This window comes from Budorcas taxicolor, chromosome 12, assembly GCF_023091745.1.
Source record: "Budorcas taxicolor isolate Tak-1 chromosome 12, Takin1.1, whole genome shotgun sequence".
NCBI lineage: Eukaryota > Metazoa > Chordata > Mammalia > Artiodactyla > Bovidae > Budorcas > Budorcas taxicolor.
In genome coordinates this window covers 36,523,413-36,543,578 of record NC_068921.1, presented here as the reverse complement: position 1 = coordinate 36,543,578, position 20,166 = coordinate 36,523,413, and the positions used below count along the sequence as shown (strand labels likewise).

At 38.7% G+C, this 20,166-nt stretch overlaps 1 protein-coding gene across 1 annotated transcript in view; it reads left to right on the top strand.

The window, feature by feature from the left end:
- The window catches only part of RNF17 (ring finger protein 17), a 114,664-nt gene that overhangs the window by 63,462 nt on the left and 31,036 nt on the right, over nt 1-20,166 (top strand). The window contains exons 19-24 of the mRNA XM_052650187.1: nt 1,026-1,146; nt 5,681-5,801; nt 13,715-13,945; nt 14,585-14,735; nt 14,872-14,990; nt 19,970-20,060. Of these exons, the coding sequence (XP_052506147.1) occupies nt 1,026-1,146; nt 5,681-5,801; nt 13,715-13,945; nt 14,585-14,735; nt 14,872-14,990; nt 19,970-20,060 (834 nt within the window). The remainder of the gene's footprint in view (nt 1-1,025; nt 1,147-5,680; nt 5,802-13,714; nt 13,946-14,584; nt 14,736-14,871; nt 14,991-19,969; nt 20,061-20,166) is intronic.

Here is a 20,166-nt window from a genome sequence, read left to right as displayed (position 1 = left end):
GTTCTTGCCTGGAGAATCCCAAGGACGGGGGAGCCTGGTGGGCTGCTGTCTATGGGGTCGCACAGTCGGACACGACTGAAACGACTTAGCAGCAGCAGCAGCATAGATGATAAAATGGAGGGATCACTCAGAATTATTCAGTATTTTTCATATATATACTTCTAAGATGCATCTTCTGTGTTTTTAACAATTATGAGATTAGACTATATATATAGTCCTATAACCTGCATTTTCATTTAACAATGTATCATAGTATTAATATCTGCAGTTCTTTCAGTGGATGCTTATTTTTCCAGGATCTGAGTATAAAATGATTCATTCAACAAAGTATTCTGGGGTTTTTTGTTTCGTCTTTGGTTTTGGTATTTTTTAATAAGCTACTGGGAATTTTATTTTTTTAATTGACATATAGTTGGTGTACAGTATTATACAAGTTACAAGTGTACAAAATAGTCACAATTTTTTTTTTAATTTTTACTTTATTTTACTTTACAATACTGTATTGATTTTGCCATACATTGACATGAATCCACTACGGGTGTACATGCATTCCCAAACATGAACCCCCCTCCCACCTCCCTCCCCATAACATCTCTCTGGGTCATCCCTGTGCACCAGCCCCAAGCATGCTGTATCCTGCATCAGACATAGACTGGCGATTCGTTTCTTACATGATAGTATACATGTTTCAATGCCATTCTCCCAAATCATCCCACCACAATTTTTTAAAGTTATACTCCATTTATAGTTATCATAAAATATTGGCTATATTTCCTTTGTTGTACAATATATCCTTGTAGCTTATTTTCTATATATTAGTTTGTACCTCATAATTCCATACTCTGTTGATTCCAGCTGTTTGTATTTATAAGTATTGTTAGAGAGATCTTTGGACATTTGTTTGTTTTCTAAATATGTATTAAATTCAAATGCGAAGTTTGGTTTTGTACGCATTTAACACTTGAATTCTAAAATAACTATAAGTTAATGTTACTTTCTTAATGATGCAATTTTGTTTGACATAGGCAATTAAATGTAAGCTGGCCTATATTGAACCATATAAAGGGACAATGCAGTGGTCAAAAAATGCTAAAGAAAAATTTGAAGAAAAGACTCAAGATAAGTTCATGACATGTTCCATCATTAGTAAGCTTTCTTCATTTTTATTGGGTGCCATGTGATCATAATCTTAAATAAGACTAACAGTATGATATATAACATTTTTCAGATCTTATAAATTCAGTGTGTTGTCAATATGAGCTGTGAGAAGTAACATTTATTGAGAACTAGGGACAATGGCATATCTTCTACAGGCCCAAGAGCCTAAAATCAGCACATGAGGCAAATTTCCACTGAAGATCAACTCATCCTCAGCATGTCTTCTTGAAAACCCTAAAGCCAGGAGTTAACTTATTTCTCTTTGCCTTTGTGCTGGTCTCTGTCCCTCATCTTGGAGGGATGGATGCTAAGGTTTAATTTTCAGGAAAGCAAAGGGAAATGGGAGATAAATAGAAAATAGGTTTTGTTTTATTTGACTCAGGTGAATTTAACTGTAGGTTCTCAGCTTATTTTGGAAAAAACTGTTTATCTTTGGAACAGTTTGGGACTGATAACACAGGCTAAGCTCTAGCCCTCAGTTTTGTAACTCAACAAGTTTAATGGCAAAACCTGAGTTTACATGAAGATCTAATATTGATCTCCCTTATAGTGAGTATTCATCATATATTCTACTTCAGGATAGTCATGATTGCTGCCTCAGAATTTCTGGGGGTATTAGGAAATGAGAACTATATATTCTGTATAGCTTTTCTCAGTTTGAAGAATTGTGAAACATGTATTACCCCAAGGGATTTGGATGGAGGATTCGAAAGCTACTGTTATCAGAGATTTTTATCTTTTCTAGAGCTGTGACCGACACTGGCTGTGTTGATCTGAACAGTACTAGTGCAGGATATATACAACTGTGTTTCCTTAGGTTTGACTTATATGGCACTTTCAAAGGCCCTTTTTATGATATCCACTTTTTCATTTAGCAAACCCAAAATATCATGAGATTATTTGACTGTTTTATAATGAAGAAATTGAAGCTTAGAGATCAGTTGCTCAAGGCCACATAACCTAGAAATGATTTAATTATTTAGTTATAACCTAGAATGTGTTAATTCACTTTCTGTAAGATGTTATTCTGATGCAGTAGTTCTGTAGAAGAAGAATATGATATAGGAGTTGTACCCTTAGTCTATAGAGTTGTTGTCTGGCTTCTCTAATATAAGTAGTAAATTAAGGGCCTTTTCAGTTCAGTTCAGTCACTCAGTCGTGTTCGACTCTTTGTGACCCCATGAATCACAGCACACCAGGCCTCCCTGTCCATCACCAACTCACAGAGTTCACTCCAACTCATGTCCATCGAGTCAGTGATGCCATCCAGCCATCTCATCCTCTGCATCCTCTTCTCCTCCTGCCCCCAATCCCTCCCAGCATCAGAGTCTTTTCCAATGAGTCAACTCTTCACATGAGGTGGCCAGAGTATTGGAGTTTCAGCTTCAGCATCAGTCCTTCCAGTGAACGCCCAGTACTGATCTCTTTTAGGATAGACTGGTTGGATCTCCTTGCAGTCCAAGGGACTCTCAAGAGTCTTCTCCAGCACCACAGTTCAAAAGCATCAGTTCTTCAGCACTCAGCTTTCTTCACAGTCCAACTCTCACATCCATACATGACCACTGGAAAAACCATAGCCTTGACTAGATGGACCTTTGTTGGCAAAGTAATCTCTGCTTTTGAATATACTATCCAGTTTGGTCATAACTTTCCTTCCAAGGAGTAAATATCTTTTAATTTCATGGCTGCAGTCACCATCTGCAGTGATTTTGGAGCCCCCAAAATGAAGTCAGCCACTGTTTGCACTGTTTCCCCATCTATTTGCCATGAAGTGATGGGACCATATGCCATAATCTTTGTTTTCTGAATGTTGAGCTTTAGGCCAACTTTTTTGCTCTCCTCCTTCACTTTCATCAAGAGGTTTTTTAGCTCCTCTTCACTTTCTACCATAAGGGTGGTGTCATTTGCATATCTGAGGTTATTGATATTTCTCCCGGCAGTCTTGATTCCAGCTTGTGCTTCTTCCAGACCAGCATTTCTCATGATGTACTCTGCATAGAAGTTAAATAAGCAAGGTGACAATATACAGCCTTGACGTACTCCTTTTCCCGTTGGGAACCAGTCTGTTGTTCCATGTCCAGTTCTAACTGTTGCTTCCTGACCTGCATATAGGTTTCTCAAGAGGCAGGTCAGGTGGTCTGGTATTCCCATCTCTTTCAGAATTTTCCACAGTTTATTGTGATCCACCCAGTCAAAGGCTTTGGCATAGTGAATAAAGCAGAAATAGATGCTTTCCTGGACCTCTCTTGCTTTGTCTATGATCCAGCGGATGTTGGCAATTTGATCTCTGGTTCCTCTGCCTTTTCTAAAACCAGCTTGAACATCTGGAAGTTCACAGTTCACATATTGCTGAATCCTGGCTTGAAGAATTTTGAGCATTACTTTACTAGTGTGTGAGATGAGTGCAATTGTGCGGTAGTTTGGGCATTCTTTGGCATTGCCTTTCTTTGGGATTGGAATGCAAACTGACCTTTTCCAGTCCTGTGGCCACTGCTGAGTTTTCCAAATTTGCTGGCATATTGAGTGCAGCACTTTCACAGCATCATCTTTCAGGATTTGAAATAGCTGAACTGGAATTCCATCACCTCCACTAGCTTTGTTCGTAGTGATACTTTCTAAGGCCCCCTTGACGTCACATTCCAGGATGTCTGGCTCTAGGTGAGTGATCACACCATCGTGATTATCTGGGTTGTGAAGCTCTTTTCCATACAGTTCTTCTGTGTATTCTTGCCACCTCTTCTTAATATCTTCTGCTTCTGTTAGGTCCATACCATTTCTGTCCTTTATCGAGCCCATCTTTGCATGAAATGTTCCCTTGGTATCTCTAATTTTCTTGAAGAAATCTCTAGTCTTTCCCATTCTGTTGTTTGCCTCTAGGGCCTTTTAGTCCTGAGTAACTTGAGCTGACTTTGTCATTATTCAGTCACTCACTTGTGTCCAACTCTTTGCAATCCCATGGACTACAACACGCCAGTCCTCCCTGTCCTTCACCATCTCCCTGATCTTGCTCAAACTCATATCCATTGCGTCAGTGATGCCATCCAACCATCTCGTCCTCTGTTATCCCCTTCTCCTCCTGCCCTCAGTTTTTCCCAGCTTGAGGGTCTTTTCTAAAGAACTGGCTCTAACTTTAAAGTGCTTTAATTGTCCTTTTAGCTTTCCTCTTGGTATTTTATTTTGTTGGTTTTTAGCTCCTTTGTTTACATGTCTCCTCCCAAGGCTAATCCATGAAGACTTGACTCGGGTTTCTTTCTTGACTCTCCCTTTTTCATTCTCAGTTAATTGTTATGCCAGTAATATCTGAGCACAAGTGTAGTGTATTTGATTTAAGGAGTGACAGAAGGCCCCACTTGACCTAAAACATCTTTTCCTATCAACCTGCACAGTGATGAGATTAGTATATGTTGTTACCTTATAAAACAAAGGACATTTAATTAGGAGCAGAGTAGGTAAGATGGTGAAGGTATGGAACACAGGAATAGTTGGCCCTCTGGAATAAAGAACTTGTGCAAGGGAAGTATGAATTCAGAGTGCTAAGGGGAACATAGAAGATGAAAAGTGAGGAGATTAACTTTATTGAAGGTTCTGAGTTGCTTAGCATTTTGTTTCTAGATAATATATCTGGTCATTAAAAAGTAGTCAGGAATGATTTTTAAACTCTTGGAGGAAAAAGCCTTCCAACAAGTATTCTTATAGCTAGGCAGTGTAGGATGTTACTGCTGATAATAGTTTATCTTTTCATTTGGAATCATCATTCTCTTTGCACCTGCCAGCTACTGCAATTGTATAGAAGTGTAGACATTAGCCGATCTAAGTGCATAGGAGTGTGTGTTTCTTAAAGAAATTTCTCTCACTCCTTCAGGTGCATACTGAGCAGGTTCTCTGTGCTTAAAATAAGTAAATAGGCACATGAGATGTAACTTTACCCTAAGCTGACTCCCTGTTTCGTTTAGGAAATAAGCCTAATAAAAGGTAAAAAGTTAGATGGTTTGTCCTAAAAAAGGAGGGGGAAGAATTCCAGTTAATGCTCTGGGTTGAGTTTTTGTTGTTTGAAACTTCGTGCCGTTCTCTGTGTGTGTTTACATGCACACATGTGTGTGTCATTCTTAGAAAAGCTGTAAAGCTTCACAAATAAGCACTGGCCTGGATTAATTTTTATTTATATCTTTTGCCCTCTGGAACTTAGCAGAATCCAGTAAAACAGTTTAAAACCACAACAGAATGCTATTGGAATTAATATGTCACTGTGTTTTTCTCTGAATCTAAAAGCTTCAAGGTGCTTTTGGCTTATTATAGAACAGTACATAATAACCTAAAATGAAAATTTTATTAACATTGGCAGTTCTTTCATGTATGACAAGTGATGTATCTACCCCTAGAGAGAAACGGACATTACTCAGCAGGAGGCCTCATGTATGCAAAATGAAGGAAATTAAGTTCTCAGGTTTTTAAAATTGCTTCATTTAGTATATTTTGTGATGTATTTATTTCTTTCCCCAAACTAGTCTTAATATTTTTACAGAAATTCTGGAAGATAATGTGCTGTTAGTTGAACTTTTTGATTTTCTTGGTGCTCCTGGAATGATTCCCACCAGTATTAATGACCAGCTAGTCAAAGAGGGCCTAGCATCTTATGAAGTAGGGTAAGTGGACCTGTAAACTTTTATTTTTAGTTGATATGTAACACTGTTCAGAAGAAGGGAAACTGGCATATCATTCCCCATTGGAGATCTGCTTAGACTATAGACGGGAGTTTTTCCCTATTAAGTGGTCAGTAAAATGGGAAGAAAAAATAATTGGAGTCTTTAGTTTAGGCAGGAGTAGAGTGGCTTTTTTCTTCATCCCTATGGGGCTCTACAACAAGAATGGTTCCTGGAGATAGAGGGTACATCTGAGAAAAGGAGACTGACATTTTATTTTAGGTGGGATGTCTGCTTAGGTGGCCTCTGGAACCGTTCGTGAAGACAATCAGGAAGAGAAACGGCAGGGTAGAGAGTGAGCAAAATAGTAGAGTAGCCTGCAGTCTCATCTGGAGAAATAGGAATTTTTCCTGGGTGCAAGTGGATACTTTAAAGGGGAACCAGGCTTGACCACTGTGCTTTTACCCAGGACAGGTGTGGTTAAAAGGCCTGTCCTGGTTAAAAGCCTTGTGGTTGAGGCGGCCCAGAAGCAGAAGGGCAGAGTGGTGGTAGGAAAGGTGGGAGGGTTTAAAGTCAGGACACAGCAGTTCTTCTATGGTAGGGACTTGTACAAGGCAGTGGCCCCTGAGGGGTTTCCTGAAGAACTCCATCACACAGCCCTTAAGAAAGCCAGTATTTGAGTACACCCACATGATGCCTGTCTGGGTATGCCAGAGAAGCAGCGACACCCAGCAGAGGTCTGCCGTGACATGGCCAGTGTGTGGTCTGGCTCTGCCTCCCTCCCCGCCCCGCCCCTACCCCCACCCAACACTGGTGGAACCAGAAGTAGTAGAGAGGGCTGGCCTTTTCCACTATAGGTCCTAAGCATGGGAGGGAGAGAAAGGAGAGAAGAGATATTTAAATGTATTGGACTGAGTTTTCTTTTTTTTTTACATAGGGTTATGAAATATACAACATACAGTTTTAAAAGTTCACCCTTTTTAGGTAGAGTTACAAGTTTTGATAAACACATATAATCAAGCAGCTGTCATTACAGTCAAGTTGCAGACTATTTTCATGACTCCTCAAAGTTCACTTTGTTTCTTTATGTAGTGAGTCCCCTTCCTCCATACCTAGTCCTTGGCAGCTACTGATCAAATTTCTGTCTCCATAGTTTTGTCTTTTCTACACATTCATATAAATGGAGTCATATAATACTTGGCCTTTTTGTGTCTTGCTTTTCCATTTGGTCACAAAGAGTCGGACACAACTGAGTAACTAAACAACAACAACCTTTCCATTTAGCATAATGTTTTTGAGATTAGGTCATGTTGCCTACACCGGTAGTTCTCATTGCTTTGCTCACTCGTATTTCATTGTATGGATGCACCATAATATTATATGTTTACCAATTAATGGACATTTGGGCTATTTCCAGTTTGGGGAAACTTCGTGAATAAAGCTGCTGTAAATATTTGCATACAGGTGTTTGTGTAGCTATATGTATGTATGCAAAATTGCTGTTTGTAAGGTAAATTTATTTCTACCTTTATGAGAATCTGCCAAATGTTTATGAGAGTTTTATTGTTCTGCATTCTTGCTAGCACTTGATTTTGTCATTTTATATTAGCCCTTCTTATAGGAGTATAGTGGTTTTCATCTTAATTCCCATGAGTTTGAGTGAACTCCAGGAGTTGGTGATGGACAGGGAGGCCTCGTGTGCTGCAGTTCATGGGGTCGCAAAGAGTCAGACACGACTGAGCGACTAAACTGAACTGAACTGAATGACATTAAAGATCTTAACATGTGCTTATTTGCCATCTGTATCTCTTCTTTGGTGAAGTATCTTTTCAGATGTTTTGCCCTTTTTAAAAACTGTTGCTTATTATTATTGAAATATGAGAGCTCTTTATATATTCTAGACATGTCTTTCATTAGGCATGTACTTTGCAAATACTTTCTTCCAATCTGGCTTCTTAAGGTGTCTTTTAAAGAGCCGAAGGTTCTGGTTTTAAAGTTCAGTTTGGCAATTTTTTCTTTTATAATTCAGGCATTTTGTATTTAGCTGAGAAATCTTTGCCTAAGCCAAGGTTGTAAAGATTTTCTCCTATGTATTCTTCCTTATGTTTTATAGTTACATGTTGCATATTTAGGGTTGTCATCCTTTTTATTTTGTTAAATAGACTATTTTTTGTAGCCATTTTAGGTCCAGAACATGAAGTGGAAAGAACAGAGTTCCTTTATGCTTCTGCCCCCACATAGACACAGCCTCCCCACCGTTATCAACCAGCAAAGTGGTGTATTTACAAGGAACAGTGAAATTCTGTTAACATGTCAGAATCATCAAAGTCCAAAGTTTGGGTTACTGTATGTATATTGTGTGGGTTTGGACATTATGTAGTGACTTAAATATACCATTGTAGTGTCATACAGAGTATTTCCACTGTCCTGAAAATCTGTGAGAGCCTAACATTGAGTATTTCCACTGTCCTGAAAATCTGTGAGAGCCTAACATTGAGTATTTCCACTGTCCTGAAAATCTGTGAGAGCCTAACATTCTTCCCTCCCCTCTAGCTAATGGCAAACACTGATCATTTTTATCGCCTCCATAGTTGTGTCTTTTCCACAGTGGAATCATATAGTATGTAGCCTTCTCAGATTGGCTTCTTTCATTTAGTAATATGCTTTTAAGGTTCCTCTGTGTCTTTTTCTGGCTTGATAGCTGATTGCTTTTTAGCACTGAATAATATTCCATTGTCTGGTTGTATCACAGTTTGTTTATTCAGTCACTTACTGAAGGACATCTTGGGTGCTTCCGCTGAGAACAGGACACTCTCCACTTGTGGGGAGAGTGGAGGCAACATACAGAGAGTGGAGGTGACACCCACTTTGGGCGTGTTGTGTGAGGTCCTGTGTCTGTTAAAGCAGAGGGAGGATCCCCAGGAAGCAAAGCATTGCAGTGATCGGTGAGCTGTAGGTCATGCCCTTGGCCGGAGGACCGCAGGGCTCACATGGTGGAGCCTCAGGAGCAGGCATGGCAGTAGCTAAGGAAGCAGGGTGAAGAGAGAGGCAGGCATGATTCCTCACTCCCAAATGCTCGTCCTTGTACTCGTCAACAGGCAAATCCAAGGTTCATGGGTCAGCCTGAAATTTGTACATTTGGGAGGCCCCCATTCAGGAAAAGTATGCAAAATTATAACATTTATGTAGACTGTTAAAAGAAATCAACAAATTACAGATTTTCAAAAGTTGACAAATACTATGAATATTAGAAAATTTAGAATCACCTGTAAAATACCTTTACAGATTTTTTTAACTGTATACTGATTACCACATGAAATGGCAGATTTGGTGATATTTCCTTTGGCAGGAACAGAAAAGTAAATGTCTTTTCTGTAGTGTGGTTGATTGAAATTTGTTTATTGGTAACTTTTTAAAGTTTTTTTTTAGAACCATAGCTTAGTTATTAGTAGTGTCGTATAAATTTCTAAAAATCATAGTTAATTTTAGGTGAATATTATTTCTTTTATGTATTATATATACATTGTGTGCTGTGCTTAGTTGCTCACTTGTGTCTGACTCTTTGCGACCCCATGGACTGTAGCCTGCCAGGCTCCTCTGTCCATGGGGATTCTCCAGTCAAGAATACTGGAGTGGGTTGCCATGCCCTCCTTCAGGGGATCTTCCCGACCCAGGGATCAAACCCAGGTCTCCCACATTGCAGGTAGATTCTTTACCATCTGAGCCACCAGGGAAGCCCAAGAATACTAGAGTGAGTATGCTGTCTCTTCTGCAGGGGATCTTCCTGACCCAGGAATAGAACCAGGGTCTCCTGCATTGCAGGTGGATTCTTTACCAGCTGAGCCACCAATGATTGGAGAGCCTCAACTGGCCTCAGGCATTTTCTTCAAAGTGGAATTAGGTGCCAAATTTGTAAACAGAAAGCTCCCCACATTAGCAGATGCAAACTAGTATATATAGAATGGATAAACAAGGTCTTACTGTATAGCACAGGGACCTATATTCAATATCCTGAGATAAACAGAAAAGAATATGAAAAAATTATGTATATGTATAACTGAATCACTTTACTTGATAGCAGAAATGAACATAACATTGTAAATAACCTATACTTCAATAAAAGAAAAAAAGAAAACTCCCCATGGGTTTCCCCTTCCCTACGTACAATGTGCCCCCTCACAACTGCACTCATTCTAGTCACTTTTCTGGTTCCTATGGGCACCTGTTCTTGTGTTAAAGATGCCTGATTGCACCCCCTTTTTGCATTGCATCAAGTGTCAGGGCTTCCTGGAACAGGTCTATGGGTCAGAATATGGTGATTTATGATTCTGTAAAGATTTAAGGACTGCTGAAGGGAACACACCTCTTAGAGCTGCTCTCCTCAAAGCCCTGTTCTTTGCAGGTTTAAGGGTTATCTCTTGAGATTGTAATCTGTTACATCATTATACCTGCATAATATTTACTTATATCCATTATATATACATATATATATTATATATACATTATGTATATAATATTCAAGACACTTCAAGTTTTATTTTAATGAATCTTTAATATAGTTTAAACTGATATTTATTAATGTATTGATTTAATTCACTTATTAATAGGGTAACCCTAATTCTTGTCCAAACTGGGACATGTTTAAGTATAAAAAAGAAGACACCAGATTAACAAACATATAGTGGCTCACTGTATTCATTAAATAGTTTGTCTCCAGCATCCTCCTCATAGTGGTATATTTGCTTTATATTGAACCTTATATTTTCATGTTGTTACATTAAAGGTCTTAGGAGTATTTCTGGAATCCATTCCCATACCAAGATTGCTAGCAGTAGTGTAACTCCACAGAGAAGTGGTGGTCAACCACAAAACTGTATCCCACTAAATCCAAACTAAATGTGTTTCAAAGTCAACTCCCCTTAGCCAAGCCCCTGGAATACTTAGACCAAAAAATGAGAGTAGGAGTCAGTGATCTTAACTAATTTAAGTTAAAATACTTACTGTTGAAAATATTGACATAAATCACAGCAAGATCCTCTATGACCTACCTCCTGCAGTAATGGAAATAAAAACAAAAATAAACAAATGGGACCTAATTAAACTTGAAAGATTTTGCACAACAAAGGAAACCATAAACGAGATGAAAAGAGAACCTTCAGAATAGGAGAAAATAATTGCAAATGAAGCAACTGACAAAGGATTAATCTCCAAAATAGACAAATAGTTCGTGCAGTTCAGCATCAGAAAAGCAAAGAACCTAATCAGAGAATGGACACAAGACCAAAGCAGACATTTATTTCCTCAAATAAGACATCCAGATGGCTAATAAACACATCAAAAAAAGCTCAACACTGCTCATTATTAGAGAAATGCAAATCAAAACTACAGTGAGGTCACCATACACTCGTCAGAATGGTCATCATCAAAAAATCTGCTAACAGTAAATGCTGGAGAGAATGTGGAGAAAAGGGAAACCTCTTGTATGCTGGTGGGAATGTAAATTGATAACAGCCACTATGGAGAACAGTATGCCAATTTCTTAAAAAACTAGGAATGAAACTGCCATATGACCCAACAGTCCCACTATTGGGCATATACCCTGAGAAAACCATAATTGAAAAAGATATATGTACCCCAGTGTTCATTGCAGCACTATTTACAATAGCCTGGACATCGAAGTAACCTAGATGTCTATCGACAGGTAAATGGATAAAGAAGTTGTGGTACATATATACAATGGAATATTACTCAGCCATAAAAAGGAATGAATTTGAGTCAGTTCTAGTGAGGTGGATGAACCTAGAACCTGTTAGACAGAGTGAAGTAAGTCAGAAAAGAAAAAAACAAATACCATATATTATCACATATATATGGGATCTAGAAAAATGGTACCCATGAACCCATTTGCAGGGCAGGAATAGAGACTCAGACACAATGAACAGACTTATGGACATCGTGGGGCAAGGAGAGGGTGGGGTAAATTGAGAGAGTAGCATTGAAATATGTACATTACCATTTGTAAAATGGATTGGTGATGGGAAGTTGCTATATAGTGCAGAGAGCTCAGCCTGGAGCTGTGTGACAAACTAGAGGGATCGGACGGGGAGGGAGGTTCAAGACAGAGGAAACGTGAATACCTACAACTGATTCATGTTGATGTATGGCAGAAATCAACACAACATTGTAAAGCAGTTGTCCTCTGATTAAAAATAATTGAGGCAGGGGAAGCACATTGCCTTGCAAACCTTCCCGGGGAACCAGTTATTATAAACCCACCCTACTCCTCTGGCAGCCCCAGTCAGTTTCCTTGCCCTTCAATACCCAGATTGCTGATTCCTACTGATTCCTGCAAAACAGTCTTACTGTTTCCACTGTATCTGTTCTATGTGTGTGTTAGTTGTTCAGTTGTGTTCAACTCTCTGTGACCCCATGGACTGTAGCCCACCAGGCTTCTCTGTCCATGGGATTCTCTAGGCAGCAATACTGGAGTGGGTTGCCATGCCCTCCTCCAGAGGATTGTATCTGTTGCCTGTCCTCAAATTAGGACATGAGTTTCCCTTGATCAGTGTTTTCCCTGAGCACCTAAGGATTAAGAAGAAAGGAAGTGTGAAGTCCCACAGTTTAGTCTGTTGGGGTCACCTGTATCATACATGCACACTATCATTTATAAAATAAAACATAATGTTTCCCAAATAATCTGGCCTCTGTGTGCTTCAAGGTTCATGCCATGTCCTATTTATGCCAAAGCTACATATTTTTCCTTTGGTTTCTGGAATGCCTCCCTAACTCCTTCTTGTCCTTTTAAAATCTCAATTGAAATGTCACTTAATCAGAGAAACCTTCTCCAGCTCCAAGACTAGGTTAGATTTCATTGGCCTACGCCCTTGTTCTTTGAAATTTATTTTTTGTATAATTATGTAATCACTCACTATCATAATACCATAAGATCCTGGAGGACTGGACCCTGCTTATTTTGTCCACTGCTGTATCTCTGGAACCTAGGTCTCTTGGCTCACAGTATGTACCCAGTAAATATTAATTGAATGAAAGAAATAAGTATCAGGGTCTGGAGCATAGAAGAGAGAGAGACCTGATTAGGTGATTCAGATGGGGAATAAACATATACATGGTAAATGAGTCCATCATTTTCATCAATCATCTCAATCTCCATAGATGAACATGCAACTCTAAGCATTATCATTTACAGGAGAGAGAAGCCCAGAAAAATGGTAGCTCAAGAACCTGAGATTAGAGAAAAACCAGGAACCAAAGAAAGAGAACATTTCAAGAAGGCAAAAGTAGCTAGTTTAGGCTCAGAGTTCATGTCAAATAAGGACCAAAAACTATCCAGTAGATTCAGAAGGAAAAACTTAGCCCCTCTGGTTAGCACAATCTCCAGTTTATTATGAAAGAACTTAAGATTTTTCCTTTGAAGAAATTTTGCCATTAATTATCTGTGATTAGATTCTGAACTGTTCAGATTAAACGTTCTAAACACTTAATTCAGTAATTTTGCTTGTTAACAGATTTTAAAATAACAATTGTTTTCCACTTGTATTCTCATTGACAGTTTGATAACTTTTAGGCAAAGAGAAATATTCAAGTTACCAAAAAAAATCCTGAATAATTCTTTTCTTTTGTGAGTACAAAATATCAGTAAGGAATGATGAAATTATTAGCACACTTGGTATTTTAAACTGTTTTTAAAGTAGAAACCGTGGATTTTACATGTTTTTTCCTTTTTGTCCTTTGTTAGTCATTAAGAACTCTTTTTAAAAAAGACTAAAATTGCTGTTAATATCAAAACTGCAAAGCAGTGAATCATAACTAAAACTTGTTCATCTCTAGATCTAACCAAATACAAACATAAATATTTTGTAAACTATGCATATTGTTAATGGGTTTTTTTTTTTCAGATATACCCTCAAAGATAATTCTAAAAAGCATATTGAAGTATGGGATCCTTCTCCAGAAGAAATTATTTCAAATGAAGTAAACAACTTAATAAATCCTCTGTTTGCAAAATCTCTACCTAGTGAGGACCTGCAGTCACTTTATAATAAGGAACTGCCTGTGCACATCTGCAATATAGTGTCTCCTGAGAAGATCTATGTTCAGTGGTTATTAACAGAAAACTTGCTTCATAGGTATAACATCCAAGGAAAATTGCGCATATAGTTTATTCTCTTTTCTGTATTTTATTTCAAAGATCTAGAACTCATAAATGCAGAGTTCTTGTTTTAAAAGTACAAAATTATTTTGGCTAGTCACTTAAAAACTAGTTAACAGAATACAAATAGTATATTAACTGATTATTTTTATTGTATTAAGATTTATATATTCCACAAAGGCTTATTGAGCACCTGTTATTTGACAGCCAGTATTATAGCTGTTGGGGAAACAGTGATAAAAACATTGGACAAGTTTGTGCAGTCATGGAGCTCACGTTCTAGTAGAGGGAATGACAATGAACAAAGAAAGTTACCTACAGCAGGAGATAATGATGAAGATGAGAAAAATAAAGCAGCTGGGTGACCCTCACAGAGTCTGTGACACTTGAGATAAATCCTCAAGGCAGTGAGGAAGCGAGCCTTGAAGATGCCTGGGGGGCACTCATGTCAGGCAGAGGAAAGAGCTAGTTCAAGACCCTGCAGTAGAAATGTGCTCAGGTGCTCAAGGAGGAAGGAGGCATCCAGTTTGTTTGGAATAGAATGAGGGAGGGAGGTCAGAGAATTGTACATTATAAGAAAGTTTCAGAGAGGTAAAAAATTTTTTTCTTTACATAGTTTAGGAGAAAAGATGGTTGCTGCTTATGAAAACTCAAAATGGGAACCTGTTAAATGGGAAAATGATATGCACTGTGCTGTTAATATCCCAGATAAAAATCAGTGGCGAAGGGGCCAGATCATCAGAATGGTTACAGACACATTGGTAGAGGTAAATGCAGAGTTAAAAATATAATCAAGAAAGTAAATGCATTTTGTATTTTCATGCAATTTTTATTACGCTTTTCAGTTTGTAAAAAAAATTAAAGCATTATTTTTCCATAGACTTAAAGTTATTGTTTTCATAGGTCTTGCTGTATGACGTGGGTGTTGAACTAGTAGTGAACATTAACTGTTTAAGAGAACTTCAAGAAAACCTAAAGACAATGGGAAGATTATCTTTGGAATGCTCTCTTGTTGATATAAGGTAGTTTTTAGCTGAGTAAGATTTCTTATTACTGAATATGATTTTAAATATTTTTCTGTTTGGATTCTGATCTGTTTTTATTTTGCTGACATATTCTGAAATTTTCATAAAGATCTAGTTAATTTTAAGGTTTTGGGAAGCAGGAAGGAAAAAATATGAAGCACATAAACTTTGATGGTATTGAGATAGAGATAGGTGAGTACAACAGGTATCTAGATTAAGTTCAAACTGTTAAAAAAGAAACTTGAGACACAAATGAAGATAGGAATGAAAAATAAAGTTTCTGCTGAAAAGTCTACTCACTGCCTTATAGGGATTCCCATATACATAACAAGATGTTTTTCTCTTGCTGCTTTTAGGATTTTTTCTTTATCCTTAGCTTTTACCACTCTAATTATAATGTGTCTTGACGTGATCCTTTGGGTTCATCTTTTTAGAACTCTCTTGGGTTTCCTAGACCTGGGTATCTGTTTGCTTCCCCAGATTAGGGAAATTTTAGCCACTTTTCAAATAATTTTTCTGATTCTTTATCTCCTTCTTCATCTCGGATTCCTATAATGCAAATGTTATTCCACTTCTTGTTGCCTCCAAAGTTCCTTAGGTTATCTTCTTTTTTTTGTTGTTGTTGCTGTCTGGGTAAGTTCCACTGCTTTGTCTTCTGCTTGCTGATTTGCTCTTCATCCTCATCCAGTCTGCTATTGAACCCCTCTAGTGCATTTTTCTTTCAGTTACAACTTCTGTTTGGTGCTTTCTTATGCTTTCTACCTCTTTATTGTTGTTCCCCTGGTCTTCTTCCATTTTTCTTCTGAGTTTGCATGCGTACTAAGTCACTTCAGTAGTATCCAACTCTTTGTGACCCCATAGACTGCAGTCCATCAAGCTCCTCTGTCCATGGGATTCTCCAGGCAAAAATACTGGAGTGGGTTGCCAAGCTCTCCTCTAGGGGATCTTCCCAACCCAGGGATCGAACCCGCGTCTCTTGTATCTCCTGCATTGGCAGGCGGATTCTTTTACCACTGGCACCCCCTGGGAAGCCTCACCTGAGTTTGGTAAGCATCTTTATGATTACTTTTCAGTCTCTATCAGGGAGATTGCTTATCACTGTTTTGTTTAGTTCTTTTTCTGATGTTTTAATCTTAGTCTTTTGGCTAGAGTATATTCCTCTGTCTTATTTTGCCTAGTCCTCTGTCTGTTTCTACACAGTAGGTAAATCAATTGTCTCTTCCAGTCTTGGCAGAGTGGCCTTACGTAGGAGATGCCTAGTGGGACTCAGGGGTACGATCCTGCCTGGCCACCACAGCCTGGCACTCTAGGGGTGACCCCTCTGTGGGTATCTCCTTCTGTGGCTGCAAGGCTGCAGCAGCAGCTGGGCACTGGTGGACAGACCTTTTGTTTGGGTGGCTCTGAGGTCCAGCTGAGGCTCAGGAGTGGAGTGGGCAGAGCTTTCAGCATGGGAGACCCATTGGTGCTGACAAGTTAGAGGGAGAATTCCAGTACTGGTGAGAGCAAGGTAGCCAGAGATAACAAAAAAAGTTCCTGCCAGTGTCTCCATCCCTGGGAGACATCCCAGCTGGTTCCTGTCTCCAGCAGATGCTTTAAGATTTAGTAAGAGGGTCCTCTTTATATGTTGTCCATGCACTTTTCAGTGTGGTGTTTTTGCACTTGTTTTTAGGTTGAGTCTGGGCACAGGCCCTTTAAGAACAATTTTTCTGTTCTCTGTTCTTCTCTAGTTTTCCTGGTCATATTCCCTGTTGGATTTCAAAGCCAGGTGTTTTGGGAATCTCTCCTGTGTAGAATCTAGGAGTTTAGGTGTCTCATGTAGAGCGCAAATCCCTGGCTCCTCAGAGAAGAGACTCATATCTTTGTGATTCCTCCTGGTTATGGATCACAGCAGCTGGGGTGTGGGTCTTTACCTGGCAAGAATGTGTCTCTGCCTCTCCTGCCTTTCTTGATGCTGTCCTTTTACCCTTTGTTGTGGAGGCTCTACCCTCTGTTCATTGATAGAACAGAATTCTATCAATCCCTTTACCATACCCAACATGGTAGAGAATGCATTCCTGTAGACACCTTGAATCTGATGACTTAAGGACTACAGTGGAACACCACCATTTCAAGAGTGGAATAATAGCCTTAAGCATGTCTGGACCATGTATTATTAATGGCCTTAACAGGCATTATTTTGCTTAATCATCACAGCAAACCTTTAAGCTATGACTAAGGTATTATTTAAAGACAAGAAAATTGAGTCTTCAAGAGGTTAAATATTTTATATCCCAGAGTAATACATCTAACTGTTGAACTGGGATTATAAGAGTTCCAATCCTAGAACCAGCATACTAACCACTTATGTTTTACTACCCTTCTGAGAAATCTTTTTGTATAGATTTCGTTTTATTGTGGTAAAGTATACACTAACATAAAGTTTACCACTTTTAAAGTTTACAATTCCATCAGTTCAGTCACTCAGTTGTGTCTGACTCTTTGCAATCCCATAGACTACAGCACACCAGGCTTCTCTGTCCATCACCAACTCCCGGAGCTTGCTCAGACTCATGTCCATCAAGTCGGTGATGCCATCCAACCATCTCATTCTCTGTCGACCCCTTCTCCTCCTGCCTTCCAATCTTACCCAGCATCAGGGTCTTTTCCAGTGAGTCTCTTCTTCCCGTCAGGTATCCAAAGTATTGGAGCTTCAGTTTCCACATCAGTCTTTTCAGGAATATTCAGGACTGCTTTGCTTTAGGATTGATTGGTTGGATCTCCTTGCAGTCCAAGGGACTCTCAAGAGTCTTCTCCAACACCACAGTTCAAAGGCATAAATTCTGTGGCCCTCAGCTTTCTTTTTTATGGTCCACCTCTCCCATTCATACATGACTACTGAAAAAACCACAGCTTTGATTAAGACGGACCTTTGTCGGCAAAATGATGTCTCTTCTTTTTAATATGCTGTCTAGGTTTGTCTGTCATAGCTTTTCTTCCAAGGAGCAAGCATCTTTTAATTTCATGGCTACAGTCACCATCTGCAGTGATTTTGAGCCCAAGAAAATAAAATGTGTCACTGTTTCCATTATTTCCCCATCTATTTGCCATGAAGTGATGGGACCAGATGCCGTAATCTTAGTTTTCTGAATGTTGAGCTTTGAGCCAACTTTTTCACTTTCCTCTTTTACTTTCATCAAGAGATTCTTTAGTTCCTCTTCATTTTCTGCCATAAGGGTGGTATCATCTGCATATCTGAGGTTATTGATATTTCTCCCAGAAATCTTGATTCCAGCTTGTGCTTCATCCAGCCCAGCATTTCACATGATGTAACAACGGACTGGTTCTGAGGAGTACATCAAGGCTGTATATTGTCACACGGCTTAATTTAACTTATATGCAGAGTACATCATGCGACATGCAAGATATCCAAAAGTTAATATTTTAAAATGTATGTTCATAATAGGTCATAGAAAACCTTAATGTTGTATGTATACTGATATTATCTGTATACTATCATAAATAAAAAACCATAACTAATTCAAGAAGTCACTGATAATATAAGTTTCTTAGCTGATAAGAGCACTGTTTGGGCTTCATAATAAATAGTTTTGCTAAATCCTATTTGGTCAAACTACATACACAGATGACGTCATTAGTTCACTCATGTAAACCATCTAATGTGAAAAGATTTGCCAGATTGGTTCTTTACTCAGAGGATGGGGCAAGTCTGATGAAACTCCATCCATATCTCTTTAGTGGTGCATGTGGGGTAAGTAACTTCAGTCATGGCTGACCCTGTGACCCCATGAACTGTAGACCACCAGGCTCCTCTGTCCATGGGATTCCCCAGGCAAGAATACTGGAGTGGGTTGCCGTGCCATCCTCCAAGGGTACTTGTTTATTCTGTGGACATGGATTTCATGGTTAGAAACATCTAAAGTCACTCAGTTTCCACTCTGCAAACTAAAATTGATGGTGAAATTGATATTCTGATCTTCATTGATCTGTCAAGTATTTATTGAACATTTTTCAACCATGAATATTAAAAATATTTTTTTATAAATGAAGCTAATATTCATAGTAGCAATTCATATTAGCTTTAAATTCCAGAAAAAAATCTTCCAAAAATATTTGGGCAGAGAAATCATCATTACAAAGGGGCTGTTCTATTTGTATTTCCATTACGAATTTTTGGTGTGCCTTGTGTGTGAACTATCCTAGGCATTGGAGATATGACGGACTAAGACACAATACATGTAAAATATACAACACATAGTATACAGATGGCCCCTTGAACAACACAGGTTTGAACTTCACAGGTCCTCTTATACGTAGTTTGGCACTAGTGACACATCTGTGGTTGGTTGTATCTGAGAGCAGAACTGCCTTATGGAGGGCCAGCTGTAAAGTTATACACAGGTTTTTGACTGCATGGAGGGTCAGCACCCCTAACCCCACATTATTCAAGGGTCAAATGTGCGTACACATAACATATATCCCTGCTCTCTGAGTTTATGGTGTAATTAGCCCTGGGTCGGGAAGATCCCCTGGAGGAGGGAATCCACTCCAGTGTTCTTGCCGGAAGAATACCATAGACGGAGGACCCTGGTAGGCTACAGTTCATGAGATTGCAAAGAGTCAGACATGACTAAGTGACTAACACTTCTAACTTTGACTTTTTTTCAGCACATATGAAATGTATGTAATAGCTTTAGAAAGCTTAAAGCATACTTAAATTTTAAGAGTTCTCAGTGCAGCCTCAGAACAGATGTATATAAATAACTTAGCATGTAATTTGGGCTGTAAGGAGACTAGAGGGATGAAAAAAAGGCTATGAAAATGGGGAAGAAATTTAAGAAAATAATACAAAGCCATGTTTAAATTGATTTCTCACTTTGTATGTTGTTGATTCAAATATATATGTATATGAAGATTCTTTTATGTTTCTTTATCCTATACTATTTGTTGTAAGACAAGGTGTCATTTTTTTATTTTAGACCAACAGGTGGGAGTGACAAGTGGACAGCGACAGCCTGTGACTGCCTCTCATTGTACCTCACTGGAGCTGTAGCAACCATTATCATACAGGTGTGTGACAAGGTAAACAGGTAGAGTAGATATGTTTTGGTTATTTCATTGGTGTTTTGTACAGGTCCATTTATTTTGTTGAGAAAATAATAGCTGTTTGGATTTT